Below are 23,740 nucleotides of genomic sequence, written 5' to 3'. Positions count from 1 at the left end.
TACTGTCCTTTCAGGTCCAGCCCAAATGCAACCTTCTCTGAGAAACCTCCTCATATTTCTCCCTGGCAGAATCTCTGTCTCCTTCCTACAATCCTCTGTTCGCACTTCAACTCTAACACTGATATGCAACACAGGTCTTCTGTAAAATGCTGACAGTTATGTATTCATCTGCTCCCATTTAATTTTTCCCAGCTCTGCCTAGCTCGTTCCATTCCACGTCCTAAGCCAATCCCAGCTGAGGCAGGAAGGCTCTCGGAGTGGTTCCACCAGTGCCTTTGATTGTTGGTTTCAGATCTGACCATTGGGCTGGACAAGCTCTGAGCTGAGCTGCCAGCAGAGATTCAGGACAGATGCCTCAATCTCTGGTCTGGCCTTAGAGTTACTATGGCATGTCAATTGCAGGATGGGTTCCTGCGTTACGTACTTCCGGTCCCCTCCCTTCCCTTGGCCCACCAGTGTGCCCTGTTCTCATGACCGATTTCTGTACTTGAGCCTCTGAGACCAGTTCTTCCATACCACCATCTCTCTCCTATTAGGTTGGCAGGAAAATATGAGACAACCATCTTTTGGCATAATTATGTTCCATGTAACATGTGGGACATTCTTTTTTTTGCATTTTTTTTTTTTAAGTAGAGTCAGGGTTTCACCATGCTGATCAGACTGGTCTCAAACTCTTGACCTCATGATCCGCCCACCTCGGTCTCCCAAAGCGCTGCGATTATAGGCATGAGCCACCACGCCCGGCCAAGAGACATCCTTATACTAAAAATTATTTATTGTTTATCTGAAAATTCAACATTACCTGGACATTCTGTATTTTCACTTAATAAGGCTGACAATCTTATCTCCCCAGCAGCATGATACTGAGTAACCTGCCTGAGTGCTGTGTACTTTTCTTCCTGTATCCCACACTGGGGACTGTAGCCCTTCCCTGAAACCCAATCCAGAGGCCAGCACCCTTCTTTTCACATTGCAACTGCTTATCTGCGTGGATTTCCCAGAGCCACTGATTCTGCCCTCTGGTCTGAATCTCTGCTGGCAGCTCAGCTCAGAGCTTATCCAGCCCAGTGGACAGGTCTGAGGCCAGCTTGCTTCCTTAGCTAAGTCCCCTCTTACCTCCAGAAAAGCCCAGGACTTGCTGGTGACCTCTAGACTTTGACTGGAATGTCCAGTTATTTCCAATCAGATTGTGACCCCAAATGGCAGAGATAATTGCTGTTACACCATCTAGCATGATGTTTTGTACATCATTGATGCCTAATAAATAACCGTTGACTTTATTTTTTTATTTTTGAGACGGACTGTCGCTCTGTTGCCCAGGCTGTAGTGCAGTGGCATGATCTCAGCTCGCTGCAACCTCCTCCTCCTGGGTTCAAGTGATTCTCCTGTCTCAGCCTCCCAAGTAGCTGGGATTACAGGTGCCTGCCACCATGCTCGACTAACTTTTCTCTTTTTCTTTTTTTGTATTTTTAGTAGAGAAGGGGGTTTCACCATGTTGGCAAGGCTGGTCTGGAACTCCTGACCTCCAGTGATCCACCCACCTCAGCCTCCCAAAGGGCTGGGATTACAGGTGTGAGCCACTGTGCCCGGCCCAAAGTCTTGATGATTATGCAGTTGCTAGAAGCAATGGAATTAGGGGGTGGTGTTGGTGGTAGGGAACCATTTAATTGCCTGCTGTATACAGGCAGTATGCTAACAGCTTTCTATGCATTATATTTAGTGTTGGCAAAGTAGCCTGGGGTCCATATTTGACCTGCTGCCTGGGTAAATACGACCATGCTAATTTGTTTACATACTATCTAAGGCTGCTTTGCAGAGACAGAGAATGTATGACTCACAAAACAGAAAACATTTACAATATGACCATCTAGAGAAAATATTTTCCAATTCAAAGGTAGACCACTGAAGCCTTCTGCTAATATCTCTAGGAAGGAGAGGTTCTTCTAATTTCAGAAAACAGGAAACTTGGGTTCAGAAAAGCAAAGATGTTTGTCCTAGAGCAGTGGTTCCCTGCTTCTAAAATTTTAGATTTGCATTTTGTCATAAAATTGCCTCTTTTTTCAAAGTTAGGGACATTGTAGGGGGAAATACTACATATATTCCTATCATTTCAAAAAAGAAAAGATATTTTAATACTCGAGTATGATGGAATATAATTATGAACGGCACTTTGGATGAAATACATTTAATGTTATGAAAAACTCTGAATACCATTCCTGTGTTTTCTTCATTCTGCAGAGGATAGGTGAGAACATATTCAAGGACAGGCATGAATTGAAGAGCTGGCAGTTGGGAGCAAATTGATTAGGAAATCTGGCCAGTGAGTGGCAAAACCAGAGGACAGCTAAGCCTCTCTGACTCCGAAGCCTGTGCTGGGGTCATTTATCTATCTAGAATTCATGCATTCATTCTTTCACTCAATAACTATGGATCGAGCACCTATGATGTGTCAGGTACCATGCTCCTCCCATGCAGGCATGAAAATCACTTTCTTCCATTTCTCTCACCACCTCTCTTTTCTTCAGCTATTTGGATTGAAATAAAAAACTCAACTCTTAACACAGCTTGGAAATACATAACTATTGGCCGGCCACAGTGGCTAATGCCTGTAATGCCAACACTTTGGGAGGCCCAGGTGAGTGGATTGCTTGAGGTCAGGAGTTCGAGACCAGCCTGGCCAACATGGTGAAACCTCATCTCTACCAAAAATAAAAAGTTAGCCAAGCATGGTGGCACACACCTGTAATCCCAGCTACTTGGGAGGCTGAGGCAAGAGAATGGCTTGAACCTGGGAGGTGGAAATTGCAGTGAACTGAGATCATGCCACTGTGCCCTAGCCTAGGTGATGGAGCAAGACTCCATCTCAAAGAAAAAGAAAGAAAATCATAACTATTTTCTTGTTGTGATAGGCTGACCTGTTAGCTGCTGGGGAAAATGATCTAAATGAAAATACCACAACACAATGATGTTATAGGCTCTCTCTGTGTTTTTTTTAACTCTAAGTAATAACCCTAGAGGCTCTTAGGTAAAGAAGTAATTTTATCAAGCTACAGAGCTGCCCAACCCAGATCTCTGACGTGCAAAATAGTTCTCACATCTGTCTCTTCACTGCCAAGCTTCTCCAGAAAGGAATCAGGACACAGCCCATGAGTAAAAGCCCCACCTTCTATATCAATAACTACCATCATCTCTTTAATATCACATTGCTAGAAAGTGTTCTTCTATTATAGTGAACTATAACCAATAAAGCAGTCACTATTTATAAATTACAAGCAAAAGTTAATTATGTGAAGTGACTATCAAGGCACTTTAAGTTAGGATTCATATTCTTGAACAAATGACAACATTCAAATGATCGCATCATATATAACTAACGATGTTTAATAGCCTACATTGAAACATTTCTGACTATGAATTATTCCTCTTTTTAAAACTTACTACATTGATAAGTAATACAAGAGACACTCCAATTACTCCACTGATCATAGACGAAACGTTTAAAAATAATTAAATGAAACTTACTGTGTATTCTGTTTCCACATGTTCATTTGAAGAAAACGGGAAAGAAAAAAGAGACAAAAGATGATTTAGACCATGCTTATATGCAATATAAAACCACAGAACTAACAAATACTGATGGACTATAATTATGAAAAATATACTAATGAAACTTTCATAAATACTGAATGTCTCCATGTTTGCACTGAAATTCCTTCACGATACTTCTGTGGTTGGGCAGATAGGAACCGTAAGACAAGATTCAATTAGCCTATAGGCTTGTGGCTAATTAAAAACCAAAGAGTTGGTATTATAAAAGCAAATGAAAGACTAATAATTCCAGTAGAGTATTTCATTAACCAAAAAGGAAATCTTTTAAGTGGAAAAGCAGCTTTTATAACCAATAAGAAGAATTTGTTATGATGATGTTGAGGTGGGATTTCAAATTCTATCGTGCTTGAGGGCAGGAATCAAACCTGAGTTTTTCTGACCACAGTTTCTGGGACAGTATTCAGCACAGAAGAGTTTATTACCATCACATTGCAAGTGAGAGGGAAATTGATCTTAAGGATTTTCATATTATCTAATAGCAAAGGAAGTCATCTGGGGGCAGAGAGACCCAACAGAATTTTTTATACAAATTATATTCAAAATTTAGAGTGGTAAAAGCAAACACATCAAAATAAGCCACTTGTTTATAGACAAATCATACCCATAAATTACTTGGGAATTTTTGAAGAAACAGGGAAATAAGAATCATAAAACCTCTGGAAATATCTCTATCAAGATCTTCACCTCCCTTTTCCGTAAGCTTTTTTTTTTTTTTTTCAGTCTCATTGTGTCGCCCTGCCAGGCTGGTGTGCAGTGGCACAAGCTTGGCTCACTGCAACCTCCACCTCCTGGTTTTGTATTTTTAGTAGAGATGGAGTTTCACTATGTTGGCTAGGCTGGTCTCAAACTCCTGACCTCAAGTAATCTACCTGCCTCAGCCTCCCAAAGTGCTGGGATTACAGGAGTGAGCCACTGTACCCAGCCCGGCCCTCCGTAGCTATTTATTGTAATTCTAAGAAGGAAGATAGAATGGCTTAGCTTAACCCCCCGTCACCTGCCATCTCTGTGTCTCAGTGTTAGGAGAAGTACTGATGACCTACAAGTAAAAAAAACAAAAAAGGAGAGGGATACTCTGGGCTCCCACAAGGCCTGCTTGGATAATCAACCATAAATCAATAAAATTCAACTACACTATGTCCTTGCATTTACTACATGTGGCATATGGTTGTACTCAGGACTTACCTGTAATTGTGTAGGGATAATAGTTCCAAGCCTTCTCTGTAACATAAAATATTTTGGGGACAACAGCTCTAGCCCAACCAGGCAGTTTGCTAAGAGAAAAGAAGAAAAAAAAGACAATTAGCGTCTGTTCAGTCTCACCACACTATCACATCTTTCTGGATCAAATGCTGGAGAAATCAGGGGAGTTCTGGGGCATCTCTTTTTCTCTACAGCTACCCTTTTCTCATCTCTCCGGTCTTTGCCATAGTTAATTGCTTCCCATGCATATTCAAGTGCTCTCAAAATGTGCGAAGGCAGAAGGCTACAGCCTGGTGGGGGACTCCATCAGACTGTCAGCCTGTTCTCTTTGGATTTGCAAAGACATGTGAATTCAGGGTCTGAAGGGTTCCATGTTTGGAGGGGTCGGCCAGCCTGACCTTTGTCTCCTAGGAGGGGTATCGTGGAATGTTTAAGCCCAAACATTAGCCCGGAGAAGAAGATAATCTTGGAGACAGACTTCAACCTAAGCAGCCCATACGAGTGACCTTTTGAAAATGGATGAAAGCAACAGAGAGCGCAACTTAGAGACAGGAAGAGTAACAAAATACAATTATAGTGGGTTGAATTGTGTCTGCCCCAAAAGATACATCCACAATTTTAACCTCCAGTAACTGTGAATATGACCTGCTTTGAAAATAGGCTCTTTGTAGATGTAATTAAGTTAAAGATCACAAGATGAAATCCTTCCGGATTTAGTGTAAGCCCTAACTCCAATGACTGGTATCCTTCTAAGAGAAAGGACAAAGAGATTTGAGACTCAGAGACACGCCGAGGGGAAGGCCATGCGGGGACAGAGGCAGAGACGGGAGTGACGTTGCTGCAAGCCAAGGAACGCGAGGAGATGGGACAGAGGCAGAGGACAGACTCTCTCTCAGTTTCCCCAGAAGGAATTGACACTGCCAACCCCTTGATTTCGGGTTTCTGGCCCCCAGAACTGCTAGAGGATACATTTGTGCTGTGTTCAGTCACCTACTTTGCAGCAAATTGTTTTGGAAAGTTATTAGGAAGCCCATAAAATGGTGCAGTCATTCCTCTGGAGCAGCCATTTGCAGAAAACAAATCCCCAAAAGGCACAGGTCCCAGGGTCTTTTGCAAACCAAAAATCAATTAAGTTTTGTTTTTCTTCAAAGGCAAACCTTAGAGAACAGTGCAGCCCTCAGCTAATTCCTTAAACATTATATTGAAATATATAATATTTCTATTCCTTAAGATATATATGCATGATTTCATTTTTATTCCAGCCCAATAACCAAGGGTTTCTGTCCTTCCAGAGGCTACCATTTGATTCTTTCCTACTCTGGGGCCTATAGCTAAGTGTCTGGGACGCTCATATCTAGCAGTCGATCCAGGGAGTCAGATCCAGGGAGATGACGTAAACCCTCAGCTCCTTAGGGCTGCATGTTGGCAATAAGAAACATCAAGAAGCAGTTTTGAAGCCGGGCACAGTGGCTCATGCCTGTAATTCCAGCACTTTGGGAGGCTGAGGTGGGCGGATCATGAGGTCAGAAGTTCAAGACCAGCCTGGCCAACATGGTGAAAGCCCCATCTCTACTAAAAATACAAAAATTAGCCGGGTGTGGTGGTGGGCACCTGTAACCCCAGCTACTCAGGAGGCTGAGGCAGGAGAATTGCTGGAACCCGGGAGGCGGAGGTTGCAGTGAGCCAGGACTGCACCATTGCACTCCAGCCTGGGCAACAGAGTGAAACTCCATCTCAAAAAAAAAAGAAAAGAAAAGAAAAAGAAAAGCAGTTCGGAATTCCAAGCTGATAGAACCAGGAAGCTGGAAGGGACGTGGAGCTAATAGAACCCCAAGTCTCAAAATCCTCCTGGATATGAAATCTAAATGACAATCAGAGCCCGTAAAATACTGTACCTGGCCTGTCTTTCCCAGTTGTTTCTCTTATTTCTGACAGCATCCAGGCCTGGCTTTTGAAAAGACAAAGATGGATTCTCAGTGGCTGGCCGGACCTAACCCATAGCTCCGGGCTGTTAATCAGAGTTGAAACAAACAGGAAAGCAAATCTCCCCAGAAGTTGAGTGTTAGACAAAGACCCCTGCTCTCAGGAGGGCTGTGAGGAGTGAATGCAGCAGTCTGATCTTTCACATAACAATTCTTGCTGCTCTAATGCAGAATTTTTCACTCCTATAAAATCCTCTCCGCAGTAACTGCTCATTTCCCTGATGTTCACACTGCTCAAAAGGATGGGGTTTTTATAGCTTTTGCAGATGATGTATTTCATCCATCACCGAAGTTGGAGTGCAACTCAGGTGATGCTGACAGTGGGAAAATTGCACTGGCTCGTGTGCAGGAAATGGTCATGAGCAAAACTTCCCCTGCTTCCTTCCTGTTTGCCCCCACACCCCAGCGTAATGTGCCAGTAGCTAGTGTGGGAAGATGTGGATTCTAGCTGCAGGCAGGTGATTTTCTTGTGATTTTAATGGACTGACACAGGGTTGGAGAATCTCCCTCAAGTAAGCAAGGCACTGTTTTTTGTTTGTTTGTTTTTGTTTTTTGTTGAGATGGAGTTTCCCTTTTGTTAGGCTGGAGTGCAATGGCACAATCTCGGCTCACCGCAACCTCCGCCTCCTGGGTTCAAGCTATTCTCTTGCCTTAGCCTCCCAAGTAGCTGGGACTACAGGCGCGCGCCACCATGCCCAGCTAATTTTTGTATTTTTAGTAGAGACGGGGTTTCACCGTGTTGACCAGGATGGTCTCGATCTCTTGCTGTGATCCACCCGCCTTGGCCTCCCAAAGTGCTGGGATTATAGGCATCAGCCACCGTGTCCAGCCGGCACTGTTTAGATTAGACAAAGCACGCATGTCTCCCTAAGGTATTAAAGCCCATTTTCCACTGTCCTCTTGTGGGCAGGGGTTCCATCTACACTGCACCCCTCCTCAAATTCCTCATGCGCAGTAGTACTCTGGGGCCCAAGTATCTCCTCACCACATAATTCATTCCCTATAACATTCTAAAAGCCTCCCAGCAGAACCATACTCTTGAGCAACCATTATTTTCTGGAAGGGAAGTGAAAATTATGGGCAATTTTCCATCCACGTCGAGACTTTTCCTATTTGTAAATGGCCCATCAGAACTCCAGATTCTAGAATCTATTTTAGCTGTTTCAGCCACCATCTTACACAGGACATGCAGAATGATAATCAATGAACTTTTCCATTGAGATGGCCTAAAAAAACCACAATCATTTAGTCAAGATGGCTGATATTTTATGGAACTCTTCTTTCTTTTTTGGGAGATGTCTCGCTCTATCTCCCAGGCAGGAGTGCAGTGGCATGATCTTGGCTCACTGCAACCTTCACCTCCTGGGTTCAAGTGATTCTCCTGCCTCAGCCTCCCGAGTAGCTGGGATTACAGGCATGTATCAGCATGGCCAGCTAATTTTTGTATTTTTTTTTTTTTTTTTTTTTTTTTTTTTTTTAGACAGAGTCTTACTCTTGTTTCCCAGGCTGGAGTGCAATGGCGCTATCTCAGCTCACTGCAACCTCCGCCTTCCAGGGTCAAGCGATTCTCCTGCCTCAGCCTCCCAAGTAGCTGGCATGTGCCACCATGCCTGGCCAATTTTTGTATTTTTAGTAGAGACAGGGTTTCTCCTCGTTGGTTGGGTTGGTCTCGAACTCTCAACCTCAGGTGATCCGCCTGCCTCGGCCTCCTAAAGTGCTGGGATCACAGGAGTGACCACCGCGTCTGGCATCAATTTTTGTATTTTTAATAGAGACAGGGTTTTGTCATGTTGACCAGGCTGATCTCGAACTCCTGACCTCAGGTGATCCGCCTGCCTCGGCCTCCTAAACTGCTGGGATTACTGGTGTGAGCCACCATGCCCGGCCTGGACTCTTCTAATTAGTCTGGAAAGGAGGCTCCTTCTGGTAGTTTCCAGGCCAGGCACGAGAGGCATTTGCAACAAGTTCCATGACGCACTATTTAAATATTTTTAAGCCACTAACAGATCTTCTCTCAGCCCCCAGTTTCCCCAGAGCCCATCATTATTCGAATCATTTGTCTGAGAAAGTAAAATTTATTTTTCCCTGCAGCAATGATTTATCAGGGCCTGCAAAGGAAAATGGAATTAAATTAGTCCCCACTGTTGCTGTCACTTTGATGATGTATACTGTCACACAGCCTACAATTCCAAGAAAAAGTCTGTCACTCAAACTCACTCCCAAGTGCCAAACAAGAGCCTCTCTGCTAGAAAGGCAGCAAGTTTGAATCAAGTCTCCTTGGTCTATGGGCTAGGATAAAACCTCCCGATGGCCTGTCTCACCAAGGCTCAGGCTTTAGAGACACTGGGAAAAAGGAGGGGCAAAATGATACCATAACCCATGTCGTATTTCCCCAGACACTTTGTCAATGCTTCCCAAAGACAGACTTTTCAAAAACTCCGGATTCTTACTTTATGTATGTATGTATGTATTTATTTGAGAGGGAGGCTTCCTCTGTCACCCAGTCTGGAGGGCAATGGCACAATCTCGGCTCACTGCAACCTCTGCCTCCCAAGTGCAACCGATTCTCTCGCCTCAGCCTACCAAGTAGCTGGGATTACAAGCGTGTGCTAATATGCCTGACTAATTTTTGTATTTGTAGTAGAGACAAGGTTTCACCATGTTAGCCAGGTTGGTCTCGAACTCCTGACCTCAAGTGATCCACCCACCTTGGCCTCCCAAAGAGCTGGGATTACGGGTGTGGGATTCCACGCCCGCCTGGTTTCTTGCTTTTAAATGTTGGTGTGAATAGAACATATCAATGACACAGCCAAGGGGACAGCTCTTCTGATTTGCCTGGCAGCTCCCTGGTTTTAACACTGAAAGTCCCACGTGCTAGAAAAGCCCTCAGTTCCAGGCAAACTGGAATGGTTGGTCACCCTAGAGCAGGGGTTCTCACTAGAGGGAGATTTTGCATCCCCAGGAGACATTTGGCAATGTCTGGAGGTTTTCAGTTGTCTCAACAAAGGTAGGGTGGGGTGGGAGGTGCTACTGGCATGTACTGAGCAGAGGCTGAGGATGCAGCTGAACCTCCTCTGATGCACAGTACAGGACCGCACAGCAAATAATGATCCAGCCCAAAGCATCAGCAGCAATAAAATTTAAACCTTGGCAGATCATCTCTCATCTCATACATTCCCGAAGGTTCCCGAAATCACAACTGACTTGATAAGAAGGTTCTGGGGCAGATGTAATCTGAACTGGTCTCAGGTTAAGTGTGTTTACCTACTTCATAAAGAACTTCTGGATCAGAAACCGCAATCATTCCTCCATTAGAAGCTTCTGGTACTTTACAATCCATATGCTCGCAAAATTCCTCCTGGTGCCTAATCTCACACTGCAGTGTATGTTCACTTGGGATTTGCTCCGGGAGGATTTGAACATCATTAGGCCAAATGTTGTCTAAATGGAGTCTGATTTCATTTTCTCAACATAAGTCGGAATGATGGCAGTCTTAACTAGAAATTTTGTTTTGTTCTTTTCTTTTCTCTCTTTTGGGACAGGGTCTTGCTCTGTTGCCCAGTCTAGAGTGCAGTGGTATGATCGTGCCTCACTGCAGCCTTGACTTTCTGGATCACTTTAAGTGATCCTCCTGCCTTGGCCTCCCTAGTAGTTGGGACTAAAGGCATGCACCACCATACCCAGCTAATTTTTAAATTTTCTTGTAGAGACAGGGTCTCGCTATGTTGCCCGGGCTGTTCTCAAACTCCTGGGCTCAAGCAATCCTCCTGCCTTGGCGTCCTGAAATACTGGGATTACAGACATGAACCAGTGTGCCCGGCCTTTACCATAACTTAAACATTCCCAGCAGAAAAGACAGTCGTGAGATTTTCTCCTAAACAGCATGCCTAAAACCTGCCATGTTCTGCACTTAGATTATGCTCAAATAACTGCAGCTCATTTTAAATAGCTACCTTCATATCCTCATTTCTCACACGATAGTCCAGGAGGAATACACTGACCTTTTGTTTCCTCGTTGCACTGAAACTGGCAATTGACATCTGTTTGATTCATAATCAATTGCCCCCATCCAGTTCTATGTGCAGTGATTTCTGGGGTCTTTAAATATCTTCTCCAGCTGCTCTGATTCATCTAGTTACTCTTCTAAGTGATTGTTCTGGCTGGTCTTTTAGTTGGGCTCTTAATGTAATTGTTTATATGGCAGTAGGGAAGTGAGCAGTTTCTGGACCAGAGCTATCACCTGTGGGAGGCAGGGTGTCCGGGGCCTCCCCCGCAGGGACTGGCCAGAAACCAAATTCCTTCAACTCCTTGAACTTGGACTCATGAACCCCACCCCCGACCTCCCTAATTAAAAAGATAGTTCGTGTGAGGATTCTGGGAAAAGGGGGCTGCCTCCTACAGGTTCATGGAAGGCTCCACTTGGACAGCAACGGGGTCAAATGGCCAGTGTGCTGAGAAGCCCCTGGAGAGGCGACACAGGATACACACCATCATCCACTAGCAGTGAGGCAGAACCAAGGTGGAAAACCTCCTGGCTGGGTGCTCTCTGAGATCCCAACCAGGCCTAAACATTCTGTTTCTATGATTTCCCACAGGAGCACAGGGGAGGAGGCCCAGCAGCATGAGAGTCCCTGGCATGCCCTTAAGTACTGAGATCGGGACAGAACACCATAGCATGGAGTGAAAGGTTGAAAGGAAGCACCTCATGTGCTCTATTATTTTCCATAGCATTTATCACCTTCTACAAAAAAAAAAATATATATATATATATATATATATATATATACACAGTGTCCCTATATATAAATAATATGTAATATAAATAAGTATACAGACTATATAAAGTTATGTATACTAGATGATATACCATTCTTTATTATGGCTACTGTGCATTGTCACTTCCAACTGGAATGCAAGTCCCACCAGGGCAGGGATCTTTGTTCTGTTCATTATTGCAAACCAGCCCCTAAAATGGTGCCTGACGCCCAGCAGATGTTTCTCTCTGTGTCTGTGTGTACGTGTGTATATATAGGTTTAGACTATGTGTCAAGTAACTTGCCCAGCTATTACTAGATAAGGAGCCATTTTTCGAATATGGCATGGGCATCATCTCATATATTTTGGTAAAAAAAATAAAAATAGCCTGGGCACAGTGGCTCACGCCTGTAATCCCAGCACTTTGGGAGGCCGAGGTGGGCAGATCACCTGAAGTCAGGAGTTTGAGACCAGCCTGGCCAATATGGTGAAACCCCATCTCTACTAAAAATTAAAAAATTAGCCAGGTGTGGTGGCACGCACCTGTAGTCCCAGTTACTCAGGAGACTGAGACAGAAGAATCACTTGAATCTGGGAGGCGGAGGTTGCAGTGAACCAAGATGCACTGCACTCCAGCCTGGGTGACAGAGTGAGACTCCATCTCAAATAAAAAAAAATATGTGTGTGTGTGTGTGTGTGTGTGTGTGTGTGTGTGTGTGTGTAAATGATAGAGAGACCCATATTTTATGTTATGTTATGTTATATTATGTTATGTTACTTACAGAGTCTGGCTCTGTCACCAAGGCTGGAATGCAATGATGCAATCTCAGCTCACTGCAATCTTCATCTCCTCCCAGTTTCAAGCAATTCTCATGCCTCAGCCTCCAGAGTAGCTGGGACTACAGGCATGCACCACTACACCCGGTTAATTTTTGTATTTTTAGTATAGCTGGGGTTTCACCATGTTGGCCAGGCTGGTCTCAAACTACTGACCTCAAGTGATCTGCCTGCCTCGGCCTCCCAAAGTGCTGGGAGACCCATATTTTAGAAGCAGGGTCTCAACTCACCCAGGCTGGAGTGCAGTGGTGTCATCATAGCTCACTGCAACCCTGAACCCGTGGGCTCAAGCAGTCCTCCTGCCTCAGCCTCCTGAATAGCTACAACAAGAGTATGCTACCATGCCTGCCTAGATTTTAAACTTTTTGTAGAGACAGAGTCCTACTATGTTGCCCAGAGTCCTACTATGTTGTCCTACTATGTTGTCTCAAACTCCTGGCCTTAAGGGATCCTCCTGCCTCAGCCTCCCAAAGTGCTGGGATTACAGGTGTGAACCATCACACCTGGCTTCAATGAATATTTTTTGAATGAATGAAGATTGTCTTTGTATATCCAGAAGTTAATAATGACCATAGAGGGTCTTAGAAAAATAGCCTGAGAATGAGCTATTTGGTCAGAGTCTATGTCTCTGACTCTTTCTCTATCACCTATTGCCCGGGCAGTGGAATCTCCCAAAACCACACAAATTCTGGGCACTGAGCTTATTTTGGGGAAGATCTGGGAGAACAGGAAGCAGAAATGGGAAAGAAAGACCCAAGCCATAACCGCCAGGTTCTACCAATGAGCTGTTAGGTCAAAGGACCGGCTGGTAGATATGCATGTCCGGTTAAAAAAGGGTTCATGACTTAGGAAAGCTTTATCCTCTCCTACCCAAAGCCACCAGAGGCCAGGAGACATTGCCATGGAAGGCAAGGGCCAGGTAGCAGGAAAAATGTTCTCCCTCTGCATATCAATTCAGGCATCAGGCAGAATCACTGTTAGAAGCTGGCAACCCTCCCTGACTGGCAGCTGCCAGCACAGCCTAATTAATCCAGCAGCCGGGGTGGTGAAGAACATGACACTTCATGGCTGAAAAACAAGCCTAAAAATAGCCTCCAGTTTTTCTCCAATGCCCCTCTACCCCCAACCCCCATCCCCTCCCCTCCTGGGCTTCAGTGGGAAGGGATCCAAGAGATGCTAGAGATGAAGTGAAAATAAAAGGTGACAAAAGAAAGGTCCACCTTCATATGTTTCTGGGTGACAGGTTTTACTTAGAATCACTATTCTAGAATTTGATTAGTATGCCCCCATTCCTTGGATGCCAGTTGTAACCAGGATTTTTGAAGACGAGCCAAGATATACCACTTGCTTGGTTAACTGAACTGGATCAAAAGCCCAAGCACAGACCAGGCACAGTGGCTCATGCCTGTAATCCCAGCACTTTTGGAGGCTGAGGCGGGTGGATCACCTGAGGTCAGGAGTTCAAGAGCAGCCTGGCCAACATGGTGAAACTCCATCTCCACCAAAAATTAAAAAATTAGCCCGGCGTGGAGGCGGGTGCCTGTAATCCCAGCTACTTGAGAGGCTGAGGTGGAAGAATCACTTGAACATGGGAGGTGGACGTTGCAGTGAGCCAAGATTGCGCCACTGCACTCCTGCCCCTGGGTGACAGAGTGAGACTCCATCTTGGAAAAAAAAAAAAGCCCAATCACAACTACCAAGTGTATTATTGTATTAGTAGTAATGTAAATGTACTAATGCATTAGTACTCACATAGCAAAGAGATTAAGCAACCATCGCAATGTGCTATGAATCAACAGTGTGCTAGATGCCGTAGGAGGGGCCAGAGGATGAAGCAACCCCACAATCTCTGGGAAATGAGAGGCATGTATTAAAAGGACGGATGGCATTTTCAAAGGACATTAGACCCAATTAAAAAATTGGCAAAGGAATAGACATTTCTCCAAAGAAGATACACAAATGGCCAATGAATGCATGAAGAGATGCTCAACGTCATTAGTCATTAGAGCAATGCAAATCAAAATGACGAGATACCACTTCTTACCCACTAGGACGGCTATCATCAAAAAGACAGACAAAGCAAGTGTCGGTGATCGCGTGGAAAAATTGGAGTCCTATTGCATTGCTGGTGGGATTATGAAACAGTGCAAGCCACTTTGGAAAACAGTTTAGCAGTTCCTTTCTCCCATTCACTGGTAGCCCAGGGCTTGGTCTGGGAACCCAATGGGACACTTGTGTTTGGGATGTTGGAACAAGTGATGGAAAGAAAAAAGGGACAGTTCAGATCCACCCAGGGCAGCTGTGGTGCTGATGGCTGCAGGCAGCAGAGGTGGGGGGCTGGTAGGGGCAGAATGAAGCCATCTGGTTCTGCTTAAAGATAGTTGTCATCATGGGGCTGTTGATTTCTGCCCACTCTTAAGCCTCCAGATGAGCCCGAGGGCTTCTAACGTCTTTCCATGACATGTCCTTTCTGCTCAAGAGATTCAGTTTCTCTTGCTGGCAACTGTGGACCTTGACTGCTAAAGCCTCAGGCCTCCTTTTTGGCCCATCTCCCATTCATCCCCCACAGACGACATAACCACCAGCCGAAGCGGACCAGTGGTCGATAGACGGATGTTTACGCTGTCTTTGCTTAGTGATAATAATTATTGTTGACTCTAACTCCCCTCTGAGCAACTTTCTCATTTCCACATTAACTGGAGAGTAGGCTCTGATTACACAGGCTTTGAATATTTCCAGTGCCTCTCATAATTACTGTGGGTAATCAATAAGGCAGTTTCTGAATGTGGTTTAGCTTTCCATACAGATAGATGTAAGGAAGAGAATCCACTCACTACGCCAGCTCATGCGTTCAGGTCCATAGGTCAATGATATTTCTCTGTGTAAATTATTAAATGGGCACTGGGCACATATCTTAGTTACGGCCAGTCCGACTCTCAGGACCCACTCCCCTGTGGATTTATGAAAATGCTGAAACCAAATGGCCCTGGACCCTACCTTGATCAGAAGGCAAGACCCATGACCATGGCTTATTCCTTAATGGATTCTCTCCAATGCCTGCACAATGTGTTGTATGTGGTACATTTCAGCAAATATCATTCAATGAATTACAACTCTGAAGCAGCCCCACCCACAAGGCAGTCGGTGACTTGTACATGTAGGTCTTGAGTCACCTTGAGGTGGCTCTAGATTGTGACGATTAAATAATGGATTTGGTTTTCTTTTATGATTATGGGGATTTATCTAGCTCATATTCTGTCCATGTTTTTCTCTCTTGATAAATCATAATCTTTCTGGTTCTAAAATATGCATCCATACTCTACCAAATACACCAAGAACTTTTTAAAATTATGAAATGGTGGACCTAGTTTAGAATGGTGCAAATAGAACTAAAGATATTTCTTTTCTTGGGCCTCTTCGGTTACTCATGTATGCTGGAGGAGAATCAGGACAATCAATGTCTGATACATAGTTTGAGTGTAGAAAGTTGCCGTTGAAAAGGATCTTCCAGGTTGTCCAGCTTAATTAACCAGACACCCAATAGATGTTTGAATCTTCTTCAGGACACCCTGACGAACAGGGTCTCGCTGTTGCTGAAACACCTCCAGCAACAGTAAAATCCACTATAAGGCACCTTATGGCATTCCGAGATGGTTTGTGTGTTTGGAAATTTCTTCCTTAACCTGAGCCTAAGTCTTTCTCCCGACATTCCTACCCACCAATCTTGGTCCCATTCGTCCTGCTAAGCAAGGTCCTATGGCATACACAGGTCTGATTCTTCTCCACGTAATGGCACCATGATACACCCAAGTCTAGCTCTTCCAGGTTAAATATCCTTGGTTTCTTCAGTCATGTTTCCTATCACTTGGTTTCTAGTTCTTGAGTTAGTAGATATAGTTTGTCTATATCCATTTTAAAGTGTGCCATTTAAGAACAGACAAAAATATTCCAAGTATGTTCTGACTAGTGGAAAATTGGGCAAGATTATCAAGTACATGATTTTAGATATTTTACACTTTACTTCTATTGAAGCAGTTGAAGAATAATGTTTGCAGCTGTATACCTATTACATACACTCAAAAATTATTGTGTGTGTGTGTGTATATATATATGTATATGTATAATTGCTTCATATTGAATTATCAACTAAAATCACTGTATTTCTTTCAAACAGGCCATTACAAAGTTATCAATGTTTCATCCCACACTTAAACAATTTGTATTTTGGGATTGAAAGACAAGACCATATTCTTGCCTCTATTTAATTTCATCCTGATAGAAAACCGCCTGTAATTCTAAACTACTGAAGTTTTTCTGAATCCTCACTCAGTCTTTTATTTTATTTATTTTTATGTTTACTATTATTTTTTGAGACAGAGTCTCACTCTGTCACCCAGGCTGGAGTGCAGTGGTGCAATCTTGACTCTCTGCAACCTCTGCCTCCCAGGCTCAAGCGATTCTCCCGCCTTAGGCTCCTGAGTAGCTGGGATTAAAGGCGCCTGCCACCACTCCTGGCTAATTTTTGTCTTTTAGCAGACAAGGTTTCACCATGTTGGCCAGGCTGGTCTCAAACTCCTGACCTCAAGTGGTCCATCTGCCTGAGCCTCCCAACGTGTGGGATTACAGCTGTGAGCCATCACAATCAGACCCCAGTCTTTTTAAGTTATCATCCTTCTTGGCTGTGGGTGTCTCAAGGGTATGGAAAGGACACTTTCTAGATATATATATTTTTTATTATTCATATTCTGCTTATGTAAAAGATACCAAGAAATGTTCCAGGGGAACATTTCCTTTTTTTTTTTGAGATTGAGTCTCACTCTGTCACCCAGGCTGGAGTCCAATGACAAGATCTTGGCTCACCACAACCTCTCCCTCCTGGGTTCAAGCGATTCCCCTGCCTCAGCCTCCCGAGTAGTTAGGATTACAGGCATGCGCCACCTCACCCGGCTAATTTTGTATTTTTAGTAGAGAGGGGTTTCTCCATGTTGGTCAGGCTGGTCTCGAACTTCTGACCTCGGGCAATCCACCCACCTCAGTCTCCCAAAGTGCTGGGATTACAGGTGTGAGCCACCGTGCCTGGCCCACTTTCTAGATATTTAGCCAGATGTTGGCTTAAAAAGTTCAGTAGGACTGAGTTCAGACTCCTGAGTCACATTACTAAATCACATTATTTCTAAGTTACACATAGAATTTTCTCTCTTGGTTACCACTATCCATCACCTGTACCATTTTGGTTATTCAATCAGTCACTAATCCACCCCAGTTTTCACAGTAAGCAGGCTGCATTTCTCCACCTAATTTACTTTAAATATATCATATTTAATCGTGGAAAATTTCACATATATTAAAAAAATCAAGAGAAAGATAACAGACATGCATGTATCTACCACCCAGAATTTATATTTTTCATTTTATTTTTAAATCACAGTAAAATAGACCATTTCTGGTGTACACTTCTGAATTTTAACATTACCATTCAGATTTAAGAAACTAACATTTCCTATATTTGTGATAATCTTTCTCCTTTTAAAAAAGGAATACGCCAGGTATGGTGGCTCACACCTGTAATCCCAGCACTTTGGGAGGCCAAGGTGGCAGAATCACTTGAGGTAAGGAGTTCAAAACCAGCCTGGCCAACATGGTGAAACCCTCTCTCTAATAAAAAAAAAATACAAAACTAAGTCAGGCGAGTTAATGCATGCCTGTAATCCCAGCTACTCAGGAGGCTGAGGCATGAGAATCTCTTGAGCCTGGGAGGCAGAGGTTGCAATGAGCCAAGATCATGCCACTGCACTCCAGCCTGGTGACAGAATGAGACCCCATCTCAAAAATAAAAATAAAAATAAAAATAAAATAAAATAAAATAAAATATTATAGATACAGGTATAGTAAAGTTCCCTCTTATGCCAACTCATTCCTCTCCCTCCACAAAGGTAACCACAGCCTGAAGTAACCACATGTCCATGTTTTGATGCTTTTATTACATATATGGTTGCCCGTAAACAATCTATATAAATGTAGCAATGTTATGTATATCTATTTTAAAGATATTTTTGGATATCTTTAAAATAGATATACATAACATTATAATAGATATAAAAGGCGTCATAACGTGTTTACATACTTTCTTTTTGCAGCTGATATATTGCACATTACATTGTACATTTGAAATTTATCAAAGTATGTCTAGTTCATTAAGTTGAACTGCTGTGGAATTTTCCATTACGTGAATTTGCCATAATGTATTCCCATTCGCAGATACTTAAATCGCTTCCATTTCTTTACTATTGCATACAGCATTAGGATCAATCTCCTGGTAAATGTCTCCCTGTGTACAGTGCAAGAATTTTTCTAGGGCTCTACCTAGAAATATAATTGTTAAGTGGAATGTATATATGTTTTCAGCTTTTCTAGCTGCTCTCTAAAGAGGAGGTATCAGTTTCTCTCTCTTACTAGCAGTGGAAGTGAGTTGTTTTACCTTTGCGAACCCCTGGTATTATCAGATTTTCAAGTTTTTGCCCATGGGATATGTGTAAAAGATGATGCTATTGCTGTTTTATTTTGTGTTTTCCTGTCTTCTAATAAGGTGGGATTTTTTTTCATGTATATATGAGCCATTCACATTTCCTCTTTTCTGAACTGCATGTTCAATCCTTTACCTATCTTTTGATTGGATTATTTTGTCTTTTTTTCTTAAATTAAAAAAAAAAAAGATCTGTAAGAGTTTTTTGGTTTGTTTTGCTTTTTTAATTAAATACTAGTCCTTGGTGTATATGTGCACTTGTAAATACTTACTTCTAGGCAGGAATGGTTCTTTTAATTTTGGTGTCTTTTGCTGTGCAAAGGTTTTTTTTTTTTAATTTACTTTTTATGAGTCTTTTGCTATACAGAGGCTCTTAATTTTAGTGTTGTAATATTAATGATTCCATTTACTTACATTTTGTTTAATCAGTCCTAGCCTACTATCCCAATAATATAGCTATTTACATATATTTTCTTCTGATTTTTTCCCATTTAGGTTTTTACTCAATCTGGAATTTATTTTATTTATTTGTGGTTTAGTTTATTTAAGTGCAATCTTGGCTCATTGCAACCTTCACCTCTAGGGCTCAAACAATCCTCCCACTTCAGCCTCCTGAATAGTTGGGACCACAGGTGTTTGCCACCATACCTGGCTAATTTTGTATTTCCTGTAAAGATGGGGTTTTGCTATGTTGCCCAGTCTGGTCTTCAACTCCTGGGCTCAGCTGATCCTCCCGCTTTGGCCTCTCGAACTGCTGGGATTATAGGCATAAGCCACCATGCCCAGTCATGGAATCTATTTGTGTGTGTGCTGTGAAGGAGGGCTCTAGTCATTTTTCCAATTAGAAGCCCAGTGATCCCAACATCATATACTGAAGAGTTCATCTTCCCCTCAATTATTTCTTATGCCGTCTCTATTAAGTACAAAGCACTACTGATGGATTGGATCTGTTTTGGGGCTACTTTGTTCTATGAGTTTAACTCTGCTCTAGTATCCCCACTGCCTTAATTACTTATATAATTACTTAATTAGCTTTATAATGATATCTGGTAAGTCAAGTCCCTCCTTCAACTTTCCAAATTGTTCATATGAATTTTACCATTATCTCCTCCAGTTCTATTTTATTTATTTATTTTTTTAAGGCAGAGTCTCACTCTGTCACCCAGGCTGGAGTGCAGTGGTGTGATCTTGGCTCACTGCAACCTCTGCCTCCCAGGTTCAAGCGATTCTCCTGCCTCAACCTCCTTAGTATCTGCGATTATAGGCACATACCACCATGCCCGGCTAATTTTTTGTATTTTTAGTAGAGATGGGGTTTCACCATGTTAATCAGGATGATCTCAATCGCCTGACCTCCTGATCATCGACTGGCCTCAGCCTCCCAAAGTGCTGGGATTACAGGTGTGAGCCATTGTGCCCGGCCCCAGTTCTCTTTATTAAAAAACAACATGTTGGCATCTTAAATTAGATTTTTATTAAATTTATAGATTGATTTGAAATTTGATGCCAACTTTGTAACATTTCCCATCTACGAATATAGTATATTTTACCATTTGTCTAGGGCTTTTAAAATGTCTTCCACAGCCGGGCGCGGTGGCTCAAGCCTGTAATCCCAGCACTTTGGGAGGCCGAGGCGGGTGGATCACGAGGTCGAGAGATCGAGACCATCCTGGTCAACATTGTGAAACCCCGTCTCTACTAATACAAAAAAATTAGCTGGGCACGGTGGCGCGTGCCTGTAATCCCAGCTACTCAGGAGGCTGAGGCAGGAGAATTGCCTGAACCCAGGAGGCGGAGGTTGCGGTGAGCCGAGATCGCGCCATTGCACTCCAGCCTCGGTAACAAGAGCGAGACTCCGTCTCAAAAAAAAAAAAAAAAAAAAAAAATGTCTTCCACAAATGTTTTATGTTTTTCTACAAAAATATTTTGCATATCTTGTAGATTGATTACTGGGTAACTTTTTCTACTATAAATAAAATTTTTTTAGAATTATGTTTTCTCTATTACTTTTCCTGCTATGTAATACTGCTGTGGATTTTTCGGTATGGAATATACCCAGCAATCTTGCTGAATTCTCATATTGATGTTAACAGCAGTAGAAAATGTCTGAGATTTCTATTAGACAACCATATTATCTGCAAATGATCATTTTGTTTCTTCCTTCCCTCTTTATTTCTCTCTTGTTTTATTGCATTGGCTAGGACCTCACACAATGTTGGATTCCTGACTGTACTCTGAATAAGCACATAGATTTATTAAATGTTGATTTCATCAATTTCAGGGGTAAATCTGATTAGGTCATGATACACTGTGATTATTATTGTTATTATTATTATTCTCTGAGGTATTTGACTTGCTAATTTTTTGTTAGGTTGTTTTTTGTTTGAGATGGAGTCTCACTCTGTCGCTCAGGCTGGAGTGCAGTGGCGTGACCTCAGCTCACTGCAACCTCCGCCTCCCAGATTCAAGCAATTCTCCTGCCTCAGCCTCCCAGGTAGCTGGGACTACAGGTGCTTGCCACCATACTCGGCTAATTTTTTATTTTTAGTAGAGACGAGTTTTCATCACGTTGGCCAGGCTGGTCTCAAACTCCTGACGTCAGGTAATCTGCCTGCCTCAGCCTCTCAAAGTGCTGGGATAACAGGTGTGAGCCACCACACCTGGCCTCACTAATGTTTTATGTAATATTTTTGTGTCTATGTTCTCAGCTGAGATTGGCCTGTAAGTTTCTTTTTGGTACTGTTACTGTTCAGTATTGTTATCAGGGACACTATTAGTTGTCCTTCCAGCAGTCAGCCCCCACCCTCCCCACTTTCTTACATGCAGATCATGAAGTGGGGAGACATCAGAACAGATTCTCTCTGAATAGCAAAGATAGCTCCTTGAACATTCCTCTTTCAAATCAAGGAGGAAAAATCTTATGTCTCATTGGCCAGAACTAGGTCACATGGCCATCCCTAGCTGCAGGGGTGACTAGAAAAGTAAGTATCTGCCATTTCATTTTATCTTACCATCCATATTTGTGCTTTCTATGATCATGCTTTCTGTAGGCTTCTCTTTTTTGTTCCCCTGCCTTTGGTGGATTGATCAAGTTTTCTCTAGGAGGTTATGGATTGTTTTACTACCCTTCAGAGATTACCTTTATATTTTGACTATGCATACTTGTCTTAGAAAATCTAAAATTAGGCCAGTTACAGTGGCTCACACCTATAATCCCAGCACTTTGGGAGGCCAAGGCCAAGGTGAATCATTTGAAGTCAGGAGTTCAAGACCAGCCTGGCCAACGTGGCAAAACTCTCTCTCTACTAAAAATACAAAAATTAGTTGGGCATTGTGGTGGTGCACACAGTAGTCCCAGCTACTTGGGAGGCTGAGGCACGAGAATCGCTTGAGTCCAGGAGGTGGTGGTTGCAGTGAGCTGAGATTGCCCCACTGCACTCCAGCCTGGGCAACAGACCTGGCTGTCTCAAGTTAAAAAAAAGAAAGAAAGAAAGAAGAGAAAATCTAAAATTATTCAACATCTTTCTCTAATTCTTAAACAATATTAGCACCTTAGAGTGCTTTTTACTATAATTATTGCTCTCCCATATTCTGTGTTATTTTCTTATTACCTTTTTAAAAAATCCTACATCCATTCAAAGATTCACCTAGTTGTTTATTAATTTCTTCATTTATTATTACTTCTAGAACTCCCCGCTCCTTCTTCCTAGGCTTAGTTTCCTCTTTCTTATAGCACATCCTTTAGTAGTTCTTTCAATATGGGTCTGAGTTAGTAAACTCTCTCAGCTCTTGATTGTCAAAAATTATCTGTATGCCTGATTCTCAGTTCCAACTTTCCATTTATGTGGGCGTGAGGCCCTGATTCCTGTTCCTCGTGGGCATAACATGCCCGGTCCCTAGATGTCAGAATCGACATTCTGTTCTGACGTCCCTGCGTTCCTTAGCATTAGCGGGTCTGCTTTCCACTCTAGCTTCAGTTTGCCTCTGTATTTCTAGTCTCGGAGGAGTTCCCTTTCTTTGTTTTGAGCTCAGCTTCTTTACACAGTTATATATTATCCTGTGTTTGTCAGGGGAAGTGGTGGAGTGTCCCCATTAATCTTTTTACTTACTATTACTGGAAGTCCACATCTATTTATAATAAATTTCCCTCTTACGAATATTTATCACTCTCCTTTAAAATAAACACAATATACATATGATATGATAAAACAGACATGACAGGGATAGCTGGATGCTTCTTATTTTGTTTCAGTATAACTTACAAAGTTCCTAAAATTCTGATTTTCATACATAGGGAACATTCCCCAGGTAATAACTTGGGAGAATACAACTAGATGCCAAGAAACGGAATTTTCCATAGGTTTCTATTTCCCTGCCTCTCCCTCACTTCTCTGCTCTGCAGAGGTGATCCCTGAGGAGAAACTGGCTCAGTATTTGATTTACACCCTCCACACTAAGAATGCCAAAGCAGCACATTGAGAAACCTGTCTCTGTAAAGAAGCCATACCCAGGCCAGACCCAGAGCCCAGCTGCCCCTGCAAATCAACAACTGGCTGGACACTGAACTGGTTCCAAAGCCTGGGAATTCACAGCTACTAATAGATGAATGGGATCAGTCTCATTTGCATTTCATCGTGACTCAGGAATTCCCCGGTACTGCATCTCTGGGCAAATTAAAACATCAGTTTAATCGGCTCATGCCCTTCACTGTCAGGACACGGGTCTGGGAGACTTATACCCACCCTAGTGACAGGAACCAAAGTCTCCCATCAAGAAGGAATAGTCCAATTCAAGGTGCTAGGAAGTGGGGCCACGGTGAGAATGGTGGGATCTA

The 23,740-nt window shown here is 42.9% G+C and overlaps 1 protein-coding gene across 1 annotated transcript in view; it reads right to left on the bottom strand.

The window, feature by feature from the left end:
* The window catches only part of PITPNC1 (phosphatidylinositol transfer protein cytoplasmic 1), a 321,334-nt gene that overhangs the window by 139,297 nt on the left and 158,297 nt on the right, over window positions 1–23,740 (bottom strand). Inside the window, exons 3-4 of the mRNA XM_064369485.1 lie at window positions 4,792–4,880; window positions 3,523–3,530 (exon numbers count right to left, since the gene is read on the bottom strand). Of these exons, the coding sequence (XP_064225555.1) occupies window positions 3,523–3,530; window positions 4,792–4,880 (97 nt within the window). The remainder of the gene's footprint in view (window positions 1–3,522; window positions 3,531–4,791; window positions 4,881–23,740) is intronic.

Source organism: Aotus nancymaae, unplaced genomic scaffold (genome assembly GCF_030222135.1).
Source record: "Aotus nancymaae isolate 86718 unplaced genomic scaffold, 86718_ANA_hifiasm-v0.15.2.pri h1tg000089l, whole genome shotgun sequence".
In the NCBI taxonomy this organism is placed as follows: Eukaryota; Metazoa; Chordata; class Mammalia; order Primates; family Aotidae; genus Aotus; species Aotus nancymaae.
Note: the sequence above shows the minus strand (reverse complement) of the source record. Positions and strands in the feature narration are given on the sequence as shown.